General features: G+C 36.5%; 1 protein-coding gene and 1 long non-coding RNA gene across 2 annotated transcripts; one reads left to right on the forward strand and one right to left on the reverse strand.

Annotated features, from left to right (window-relative positions):
- Nucleotides 1-5,055: 5,055 nt before the first annotated feature.
- On the reverse strand, nucleotides 5,056-8,612 carry LOC147857994 (uncharacterized). Its single transcript, XM_087327806.1, has 4 exons — nucleotides 8,189-8,612; nucleotides 6,874-7,212; nucleotides 6,741-6,774; nucleotides 5,056-5,664 (listed from the first exon to the last, which is right to left on the reverse strand). Exons 1-4 carry the CDS (start codon nucleotides 8,295-8,297, stop codon nucleotides 5,379-5,381), a joined length of 768 nt encoding a protein of 255 aa, XP_087183932.1. The 5' UTR covers nucleotides 8,298-8,612; the 3' UTR covers nucleotides 5,056-5,378.
- LOC147857995 (uncharacterized) lies at nucleotides 5,497-6,846 on the forward strand. The gene is made up of 2 exons (XR_015530528.1): nucleotides 5,497-5,619; nucleotides 6,723-6,846. It is a non-coding gene; the product is annotated as an uncharacterized LOC147857995 (long non-coding RNA).
- Nucleotides 8,613-12,005: the final 3,393 nt, after the last annotated feature.

Below are 12,005 nucleotides of genomic sequence, written 5' to 3' on the forward strand. Positions count from 1 at the left end.
TCGCAATAAGAACCCTACCAGCAAAGGATAATTTAGATCTGTTCCATTGGTTCAGCTTCTTGCTTATTTTGGCTTGCACATGGGACAATTGCGCTCCCTTGGGGATTGCCCTCCCCATCGTAAATCCTAGGTACTTGAATGGCGTCCCATCATGCACCCATGTAAAATCAGCATGGGGTTGCCACCTTGGTTTCTCTTGTTCGTTGAACCAGAGGCCTTGGGTTTTATCCCAATTGACCTTGGCACCAACAGCCTGACAAAATTCCTCAACAAGATGTTCATCCCGCTGCAAATTCTCATCATTGCCCTGCAAGAAAAGGACCGTATCGTCGGCATATTCAGATAACATAAGATCTTCAATCACATTGGGGATGGCTAATCCCCTTGGTCCGCTGCTTGGTGCTTGTAAGTAGGCAGAGAAAGCCTCGGTTACAAATAGATAGAGATATGGGGCTAGGGGACAACCTTGCCTCACTGAGCGATGTAGTTGGAAAGCGGGGCCCCTAGCACCAACTACCAAAATGTTGCTGGTAGCAATTCGATAGAGTGCAGAAGTGCAATTCCTCCATTGTTGAGGTAGGCCCATAACTCTCATCACACTTTCCAAAAAGGGCCATAAAACCCTATCGTAGGCCTTCTTAAAGTCTAACATCAGAATAGTCGAGCTCGACACAGAGCGATCTGCCAAAGCCATAACTTCCTAGAGAAGCAACACGTTATCAAAGATACACCTACCCTTGATAATGTCACGGACACACCAACCGCGGACTATGACAGAGCATAGATGACAAGGCTATGATTGACAAAAAATGCAATGATAGGGATGTGGAAGATGATAAGAAGTGCAGAGATAGAGATGACGATGAGAAGAAACTAGGAGATAGAGACGTGAAGGATGAGAAAAAACTAGGAGATAGAGATGGTGAGGAAGATAGAAAATGAAGGGATGTTGATGATGGTAACTCTAGAACCAATGACAGTGACGATAGTAACTCTAGAAGCAAGGGCGATGATGAAGACGGGTAATGCTTCCAATTGAAGGGATTCAAAATGTCACGGACACACCAACCGTGGACTATGATGGAGTATAGATGACAAGGCTATGATTGATAAGGCTAAGAATATGGAATAGGAAGTGACAAGGCTAGGAACTCTAGAAGTTGTGCAAGATGAGACTACAAACTTAGGAAGTTAAGGAGAGCGTGAAGACAAAGATGAAGATCAAGGAGACAAGATGAGGCGAAACGAGAATACTGTATTGATGTGTCAATTGACTGGTGTTGAATCCCTTGAAAGGGACCAAGAAAGTTACAAGTATTTATACTGTGAGTTGAAGTACATGCATTAGAATATTCTTGAGAATATTATAGAGCCCTCTAGAACTTTCTAAAAACTCCTAGAACGTTAATAGATAATCTATGAAGATATACATAACATGATTATGTACTTGGATGTGTTGGTTACAATATAACACTTGACTATAATACAAGAGGTCAAGAGTGCAAATCTTGACATAATTGTCGTCATGTCTGTGACAGATAAACCCTGTTTGATTCTCATGTATGATGTCCGGTAAGACCAATCCGTCAAGCTAGGACTTTTGCGAGTATCTTGTATATCGTGTTAAGGATCGTGATTGGACGCCATTGTTGTAGCTCTAGGCTTCGCCCTACCGCTTTAGTGATGAGATAGATCATCCCCTTAGCCAGGCTAGTCGGCATCGTTCATGAGGTTCAAATCTCCTGAACCCCGACTTCCAATGACGGGATAACATTTTCCCAATGAATCTCAAAAAAATCTCGTGAGAGACCATCAGGGCCGGAGCATGCTCCTCTCCGCAATTCCTTGAGTACCTCCGAGAGTTCTAATTGAGAAATGGGGCTATCTTGCACAACTCCGTTATTGAGCCGTCTGGTTTGCGCAGCCCTTGGGTGCCCTGGACTAAAAGAAATTACTTATTCTAGGCCTTATGTTGGAAGCTTGACTTTCATACCTTCTATTACAAGGATGCCACTGTGGAATATAGGGGTTGATTGCATGACCTTCTACTCTCCCTTCTATCTCTATATCTCTCTCATTCTAACTAGAGTCTTTTTATTAGGAGAGAGTAAAATAAAGCATGAGAATTTATTTATTTTTCCAAAAAAAACACTACTTCACATTAGTTGCTTGTTTTTTTTGGAAAAATAAATAAATTCTCATGCTTTATTTTACTCTCTCCTAATAAAAAGACTCTAGTTAGAATGAGAGATAGATAGAGATAGAAGGGACAGTAAAAGGTCATGCAATCAACCCCTATATTCTACAGTGGCATCCTTGTAATATAAGGTATGAAAGTTGAGCATGAGAAAATTTTAGATATTTGGTTTGCTTGAAATTATAGCTAATGGAAGCAACCTTTGACATGGTAACTGAACAACCCTTCAACTTCCCTTCAATTTAAAAATCACATAAAAATTTTGGCTCTTCTTGAATATTGAGCTACGTGACAAACATAATGGCAGAAAACCTAAGTAAAAATATATGTTCATATGCTAAATGCATTGATAACTCCACATTTATTGAGCACACATATTAGTGGTGACCTTTGCACTCTATGCTCCATTTGGGAGGACTAGCAAGAGTTAAATTAGATAATTACATGCATAAAAAAAGGGATGTAAGTTGTTGTCGTTGAGATGAGGTGATGATTTTATAGTTCTATAGTCTCAGTTTTTAAGTCTATTGTATGTTTATTGTATCAAAACTCGAGAGGAAGTAAATCGTCTAATTTAGTTAATTTATGGTCCTTGTTAGGTTTGAGAAAATAATCAAGTGTACTCATAATGGAGTCTTGACAAGGATGTCGAGGCATCTTTCATCACCTTTGATTCAATATAAAAATATATTCTAGATGACTTACCTTTAACTTGAAAGTGGTATGCTTATAATGGAATAGCCCAATGACAATGAGGCTTCCACTTATGCATTTGATGCCCACTTCCTACAATTGTTGTCGTTTTGAGTTCCCCGATGCTAAATTAGAATTTGTGAACACTATACCGATGGTAAATCAACAACATCTTATTGGTAGATCCTTCATACCATAATTTTGAAAACTCTAAATATTATTAAAAGAGTTTTCATATACACATCCCAAGACCTCGAAAACATTATTTTATGATATTTCCTTTTTTTGCATAAAAAGATATTACATTAGTATTTAAAAATCACCTTGAGGATGTACAAGAATTTGCTTTACAATGTACATACATGATACCCACCTCCCCCCTTTTAAGCTCTAGCTATTGGCTTTAATAAATAATTTTGGCATAGAGTAGAACCAATCTAGCTTATCAAAAAACCGTTGATAAGATATACCTATGTGGAAAATGGCAAAAAAATTCGATCATTGCAATTCTGCCTATTGTGTGTCACCTTTATATTATCCAAACTACCTCTTAGATTAAATCTCTGTCCAAAATTTGGTGTTTGTATGAGCATTGTCTTTTAGCACCTTGCCTTTCAAATATACAAAACGGTAATCTACCTACTACCCCGTTTGAAGCAATTGCCTCGCCACCTTATCTCCATTGTTAACTTGTCTCATCCAACATTTTTACCACTTCACAAAGTTGCACACAAGGCATTACATGGCCTACAACATGATAACAATGATGCAATGGTGGATGTGGAGTTTGGTGGTATTGTACAATGGAGTTTGAGAGTATTGTAGATTCTCAATGTTCTTTGGTAGTGAATTTACTTGTTTATGCTACAAGGAAAACTATAATTACCGAACTTGGTACTCTAGTTGTACAAGTAAGAAATGACTATTGTAATGTTATCTATGGTGGGCCAAAATAGTATTGAAGATGCATATAAAAGCCAAAAGGTTATGTGAAGTTGAATAACGACATGGTAGAAAATTGTCTTACCTTTTTTTATAACAATTTGTCATTTATTGTTCAATAGAGAACATTGGTAGAGTTTCATGGGATTTTGACTCAAGAGTTATAACAAGATTCTCACTTTCCCTATCTACTATTTAAGGATACCATGGCCAAGGGAACGAGCTTGGAAGAATCAACAAGGAAATATGACCTTGTTGCACTTGACTATAGTTTGACTTTGTGATATTACTTTAGAGGTGTCTAATAAATGGGAGAGGTAGATTTGTTTATTTTTAATGTCCAATGGATACTGATTTGTGATCTATGAGATGGGGCCAATCCCACAACAAAGATTAAACATGGGAGCTACTCCATTAACTAAGAGATACAACTTTTAACATTATTTTACTTGATCTATGAGTTGGAGGATGGGCAACTTCTAGTCATAATGCACATTGGTGTGTTGGTCCACACAACAGACATTTTCAAGTGATGAGTTTGGTTGGGGCGGCAATTGTTAAAAGATAACACATTTGTACTATAGCTCAACAAAAACATAAATGTCATGGGGAACAAAAAAGTAAAATCTCATTTGATTTTGATTTTCACTCCTTGATTTCGGTTGAGGTGGAATACAAGTTTTCATTGTCCAATGGCACTACCGTGTCTTTTACATTCCAATTTTTGAATCTTAAAAGGTGAAAGTTATAACAATTAAGTTTTGGAAAGAGTCATGTGTCCCATATGATATATAAAGGCCATGCTTGCACATTGTGATTTATTGCAAAAATGTCTACCACACATCCTTAAGTAACTTGTAAATTAAATCACTATTTATATTGATCATAGAAAGTCAAAAACACCAACAAACTTGTCCATAATAATGCCAATATTTGATCACAATATACCAATGAATTATATGTATGTTTGAAAAGCTTAAATGGAGGTTATGAAACTCTATTGCTTCAATAATATGAATACATCCATATGTATGTAAAGCTTTGAAACGATAAATCACACACGTGTATTAGGTGCAGACTAAAGTTTTGTAGCCATTTAAGATTTACAATGTACTACATCATTGTATCTAATGGAACAATGCAATTTCTTGTATAACTTAGCTTGCCTTCCATACTTTTTGATCTTCTAAGAATCACAGTATCATGTATGAGTGAATCAAAAGCAATTGGAATGGAATTATTCTCATTTAGCGTATGCAATCAATAACTTGCTATATGTTTTTTATCTCTTTATATGTACAGAATATACATGTTACATTTTTGCCCACAAATGGGAGGTCAAAGTACATAATATTTAATCTAAATATTGTATTGAGAAGACTATCTATCTTTTACTTGAGAGGAATGACAACATGAAACAATTGGTAACTCATTTCTTTCTTTGGGTAAGTGGACCCAACTCACAATGATGCTATGTCAGGAATCTTAGTTGAGGCATGAACTCATATCGTAGATATTGGACTAGATAATAAATAAGGTGTTTAAATTAACTTAGGAGGATCATGCCAACGAGCAACCCACATAACCCGTAAGGCATCCATGGCAAAGAAGTATTTATGGCATTAGAGGTAGTTCCTGTTGTGGGGGGACTAAATGTTGTGTTGGTATCAAAAGAGGGAGGGGAAAAGATTGTAGAGTTGGAGATAATTGGGGTTGTGGTTGTGGGAGTAGTTGGGGACGTGGTAATGGGACTAGTAGTTGTAGGAGTAGTGGGAGTAGTGGGAGTAGTGGGCGTGGTGGGCGTGGTGGGCGTGGTGGGTGTGGTGGATGACCTGTAAGGCACAAAAAACTCAACAAATATGAGAAACATGAAAAAGGGATTTGGAGATAGCTATATAGTTTTAATAATCTTCCTCAAAGGTGAAAATATGAGTGATGAGACCAAAGGGAAACATTTTCGTGTAGTATGTGTGGACTTTATTAATGACTCTTGATGTTCAAGAATATTATTGACGAGATCTTCAATTAAGAGTGCACACTGTAGCCAAGAAAGAAATATATATTTGAGATAGGTTTAGGAAGAGAGTGTGGGGAAAGCAAAGTCAATCTGATGGAAGGTGGAGCATTATAGTGGTGTAATATTTAAACTTACCAACATCTTGCAACTTTGGACACTTTCTTAAAACATTTGTATGCATGCCTAAGTGAGAGAGAGGTACAATCGGATACGCCTTGAAGATCATGTTTCATTATTAACTTTAAAATAATCATAATATATTGTAGATTGTTGTTGTAGCACGTTCATGATGGGAAATGTGAAAGAAACACATTATCGAAACGTGTCACCAAGTATGAACGTTATTAAGGGGTTATCTAAATGTGTTGCAATTATGAGTGCTATTAAGGGGTCGAAGAAAAGAAAGGCCTAGAATATATGTCAACATAGAATGACAACATGAAGTGAGGTCAATCTTCAATCACTCAATGAACTTATGTGGAAGCTACAAGGATTTTGTTTGTTTGTTTGCGTGCGTGTGTGTGTGTGTGTGTGTGAGAGAGAGAGAGAGAGAGAGAGAGAGAGAGAGAGAGAGAGAGGGAGGGAGGGAGGGAGGGAGGGAGACTACCCTTTGAATATGACCTATGGGACCAAACTAAAACATTTTCTCTTGTAATGAGTGAAGTTATTAGTATAACTTGATGTTGAGAGATGGAAAGAGAACACTACCCAGATAAGAATGGATAGACACAAGATCCAGAGAGAGAGAGAGAGAGAGAGAGAGAGAGAGAGAGAGAGAGAGAGAGACTACCGTTTGAATATGACCTATGGGACCAAACTAAAACATTTCCTCTTGTAATGAGTGAAGTTATTAGTATAACTTGATGTTGAGAGATGGAAAGAGAACATTACCCAGATAAGAATGGATAGACACAAGATCCGGAACCTACATATATGAAACAAATATGAACATGTTTAGAGCTCATATATGACGAAGTTAATACATTGGGTACTAAAACTTTGAGAATTTTGAAAATGTCAATACTTGGGTTGATTGTGGTGGTGGTGGCAACACCATTGAAGAAGCAAGAACCAGTGGCACCATTCATTTTGACATAGTAAGCATCAAAGGCATAAGAAGCATGGGCAACCAATGTGTCTGGGTTGAAGCAAGTTCCACCTTGTTGCAACACGGAACAATCCACATTTCCAGGGCCACATGCCCAATCTAATGCTACTTGTAGTTGTGTTTGGTCTGCCCCTGTTGCTGCCACACAATAGGTCGTTGTCTGTAGTTGTCGCCTCAAATGAACCACCTCCACTAGCTCATCAATTCCCCACTTCGTTCGCATTGTTGATCTCCATAGTAGATTTCGAGCATTGCCTAAACATTAGTTATGAATTTCAAGAATTTGTGTCAAATGTTCACATTTACCTTCAACAACATCAATTATCACTTATACACAACAAGTGTTGGACATTTTTTTCTCATACATATTTCCTTGCAAAGTTATGACATGATTGGGTTTTGTACATGGCATTATTTATTCCTAGTTAGGTGTGATGTGGTCTAGTTGTCGACTTGCCTCTTTGGGATTGGAATTCCCTTTCGAAAGGTGGTACACCTTGGTCCACTTAATTAGACTATAAGCCAAGTGGCATTTTCCTCTTTGTTGGAACATACCCTTGTTGAGAACGAACACCAACAAGAAGAATGAAAAACTCATGAAAATGTCCCAAGGCACAATGTGAGAATTAGAGTCGGAAAGTGTCTTGAATTTCTTGAGACAATGGCAACTTCCTAAAATGTGTGGTTCTAACTTCTAAATAGATAGGCATGTTGGTAGTTAACATGCTTAGTTATCCTAAGTAGGAAACCCTCATTAGGACAAATTTATTTTGATTAGATGTTAGTTGACATGCTTTATGCTAGCTAAGTATTGATACATAATCAAGATATTGGTTCAAAATTATCACAAATAATTAGAGAGATAATTTCAAATAAGATGTAAATATACATTAGTGGTAATTAAGGAATAATGCATAATCCAAACTAATTACTTCTAATTAGGATTACATATTCCCATAAAACACTTCTAATTTTTGTGTGTGTGCTTAATGCTCACATTAAATTCTAATTCAGAAGAAGTATTCCTAGCCAGTCACCTTTCGTAACCTTGTGGAACCGCTTTATTACATCGATAAATTAATGATCACTTAATGATAATTACTTATGAACCATAAGTCACATTAACTAGGGGTCATTACACATTAACTATGCCCAAACCAGAGTAACATTAGGAACACAATTAATGCATAAAGAGGTACATTAATTGTAGTTCACATAGTGCTAACAATACCTCCATCCATGAGAGTGCACAAAAACAATAACCATGCCATGAGATATGATCTCCTTGTGAATACAATGAACAGAAGATGCTTCTTCCAAGTCTTGGTGAGGGCACCCATGAGCAATATTTGATAACTATTGCTTCAATGCCTCAATATTCCTTATGTTGTTGGTACAACGAATAAGGTTATATAAACCTTTAGATTTTGAGCTATAGACCACCTTGGTTATCCCCAAAATGTCTTGATTTGTTGATGAAAGTTTATGTTAGTAGCTCTTCTTCCTCTTCTTCATAAGGGAGGAGATTGATGCATATCATGATATCCCTATTGACCTCTTTATTATTTTGCCTTGTGAAAAGCATCAAGCAAAGAAGATTTTGAAGAGTTTGCTTTCCCTTCACAAGGTGCCTTTTTTTCTATCTTTCTTTTTGCTTACTCACTCTAAGGTTCCATATGCTGTTGCTTATATATCCTTTTAAATAACCACAATATGTGTATGTATTACTTTACCAACTCTTTAAAATCTTTTTTTTGTTTTACTTGCTTATTTTTTCTATATTTAACACACTACAAAGTCTCCATGATCCACATAGGTATCTCTTGGAGTTGCAATTCCTTTTCTAGACGCATTTTATCTCTCTCCCTTGTTTGAGTAATGGATTCTCTTTTTCTCGAAGATTCGCTACCTTTTCTTTACTTTTTTATCTCCTTGCAAAAGTGAACCATTATGTATATCACGAGTGACATTTTGAGGGCATGCACAATGGAAGTAGTTTATACAAATCAATATTTCCCCCTTGGAACTCGAGGTTTGCTCATTGAGTTAGGTTGTCTAATTACATCATAAAATTTGATCTCAAGAACTAAATTACTAACTAAAATTTGGTTGTTTTACCACCGTAAATCGTTTCAAAAGTTTCCTATTGTAACTAGAAGGTAATTTATAGGGCAAGACCTCAACTTAGGTCAATTTATAGTAATCATGGAGATATGGTATACTACATTGGAAACACAGAGTGGCTCATTTACATTTGTTTGGTGGTTGTATATATACATCAAATTCGCCACAATGTGTGTCTATGGGATTTAGATGTTATGTCTGTTTCTCGAACTTCTGTACCTATTCCTTGTGATCTTATAATACCAAGGTGTATCTTTCATGGAAAAAAACAACTTAGGACATCTTGGACAACAATGGCTTAATAGTAACCCCCTAGTGGTAAGTGTTAAAAAGGATAGAAACATCAGTCTATCATAGCATTCAACAAAAAAATTCTTCAATATTTAACAATTCTCCATTTGACGAGGATGCTTAAGATTCGTTAAATCATCCAACCATCTCGTACACATTAGGTTACTGTATACATGTTGAGTACTACATTCGAATCGATGGCATTTCTTTATTACAATATGTATATTTACATTATACAAATATCATTGTGTTGCTTTGGAATGTTTGAAATGTGACATACTCAATGATTATTGACTTGGAGTGTCAGTGATAGGTTAGAAGAATTTCTCAATAGCTAACCATACCATTATTGTTTATTCAAATACCTTTTGCACATCCAATATCTTCTTATTTTGAAGTGTGTATGTGCATGTGTGCTTGGTGTACATGTATGTATGTGTCATATTCACAATTTGTTCTTGATTTTAAAAGCTTAATATAACAAGTATCCAAAAGTCAAGCGCACACAATAAAATTATATAATATCTTCCATGATCAAATATGCATTACTATGAAAAATCCCATTGAGATACCAAAATACAAAACCACCAATATAAAGACAAAGATACGTAGAAAAATACACTTCCAATATAGCAGAAATGCAATTTCTCACATGAATGAGAAGGTGATAGTATATCACATGTGCATATGGGAGGCAAAATTTTGAGCACTTACATCATTAGTATTAAGCAAGGGTATCCACTCTCACCAAATCTCTTTAGTTTATGCCTTGATCAAATGCAACAAATGGTTGAGGAGTTTGTATAACAAGAAGAAATTGAAGGGGTTGACATTCCAAATGTTGTCATCTTGCTTTTTTTGTACATAGAAATCTCAAATACTTCAAAAGATGTCCAAACGCAATTGAGTGGCTTGGAACACTTTGCGTGCACAATAAGTTGAGTTTGCCACTTCGTTATAATCCCAACCAACTAGGGCTAGTTTTGTAAATAAATTGTAAATCGTGTATCAATATTTACACAACTCAAAATTGGACAATAAAAGTTCTTAGATTTGAAAGGGACATTCAATTAAGAGACTCCCAATAATGCCCCTCTATCTCAACCAATGGTGGTATATTGTTCCAACATCCATGTTATTAGGGTGGCTACAACACGGAAGAACATATCACTTCCTTTCTCCACTTGGTAGACATAAACAAATCCCAACTCATGGAGTTTTGATTCTTGCTCAATAGTTGGGATGCTAGTTGCTATAATTAGTTCCAAACAAGCCACTTCCACACAATTGACATGGTTTGAGTGGAATCTTTGTCTATGTTTGACAAAAATTTGTGAGTGAAAGAGGCATGTCAGTAGTTCAACACCCCATACCATATGCCTTATGAAGAACTCCCCCAATTTCATCGTGCAGTTTCAATAACTCTCACTACAACTACCACAAAGGCCCCACAAGGAAGAACTTAAAGACACCTTCTTGTATGGTGGTCTATGAACCTCTCTACACCATTATCAACATCATTAACAACTCGATGAATATGCCATCAAAAGAGCTCACCCAATTGGTGAGGGAATAACAAGACATCTTTTTGTGGTCTTTTGAAGATATGTGTGGGTTGGATTTAGAGCTCTTTTATACAAGCTATTAAATGAAAACCTGATTAGATGAGCCTTATAATTTAAGCGTCATACTCAAATATCCATCCAGAGGGTTGAGCACATATACGTGTGCATTATTTTGACATCAAGAGTTTTATTATAGATAGTAGCCACCCTTCTTAGGAAGCATTCACATACAAGATGATATGTCCATTAGGCCTCATAGGTTTTAAAATTGGCCTCACAGATTCTATTCTCTCTCTCTCTCTCTCTCTCTCTCTCTCTCTAATTTGGGAATGGTGTCGTTATGCTTTTGCTATATGCGGATGATGTAGTGCTTTTTGCAAATACTTTAGGAGATGCACAAAAGCTTATCCAGGTATTGAAATGTTTTTCCATTCATACTATTTATTTATTTATTTTAAAGGAAGATGCACCTTAGTATATTACTTGAAAAGTCTACATAGGAAAAACAAAAGGAGACATTTCATCTCACTTCTTTTTGTAAGATACAAAAGCTAGTACATCTGATCAAACAGATGATGCATACTAAATTAAGTGTCAATAGCTCTAAAACAAAGATCATGCTTGTGAAGAGCCAAAAAAACATAAGTCATGCATTATGTATAGTAATGAGCCACTTGAATGTGTGGAAAGCTTCAAACATCTTGGCCTTGAGGTTCCTTCAAATCACAGATGGAATGAATGTGCTACACACCGCTTAGAGGCAGGAAAGCAAGCACATTATGCATTTGAGAACAAATGCAATCATGGAGATATTAAGTGTTGGGTCCTCAAGAAATACCTTTTCGACACTTTGGTGACACCGGTGCTTCTCTATGGCGTGGTAGCATCCCTAAATCTACTTGGAAAGAGTCTGAAAATGTCCAAAAACAAACACCATACATTCTCCTCCTCCTTGAGATGGGATCACTTCCCATTGCGATCATGGCCATGGAAAGGGTTGTTGAATATATGATTAAGGTTCAAAAAAATCCCTCACACCAACTTCCTAGAATTGCATAGAAAGCAAGC

Source organism: Azolla caroliniana, unplaced genomic scaffold (assembly GCF_043228905.1).
Source record: "Azolla caroliniana isolate FFs.n. ecotype wild unplaced genomic scaffold, voAzoCaro1.0.p SCAF_11, whole genome shotgun sequence".
Lineage (NCBI taxonomy): Eukaryota > Viridiplantae > Streptophyta > Polypodiopsida > Salviniales > Salviniaceae > Azolla > Azolla caroliniana.

Excerpts from the sequence above, each read along its gene's own strand:
- LOC147857994 (XM_087327806.1), bottom strand. The coding sequence starts at position 8,297 with ATGGGTGCCCTCACCAAGACTTGGAAGAAGCATCTTCTGTTCATTGTA. Across the intron at positions 6,775-6,873 it reads CACCACCACAATCAACCCAA|GTTCCGGATCTTGTGTCTAT; the intron begins GTATTGACATTT and ends TCATATATGTAG. Across the intron at positions 5,665-6,740 it reads GTCTATCCATTCTTATCTGG|GTCATCCACCACACCCACCA; the intron begins GTAATGTTCTCT and ends TGTGCCTTACAG.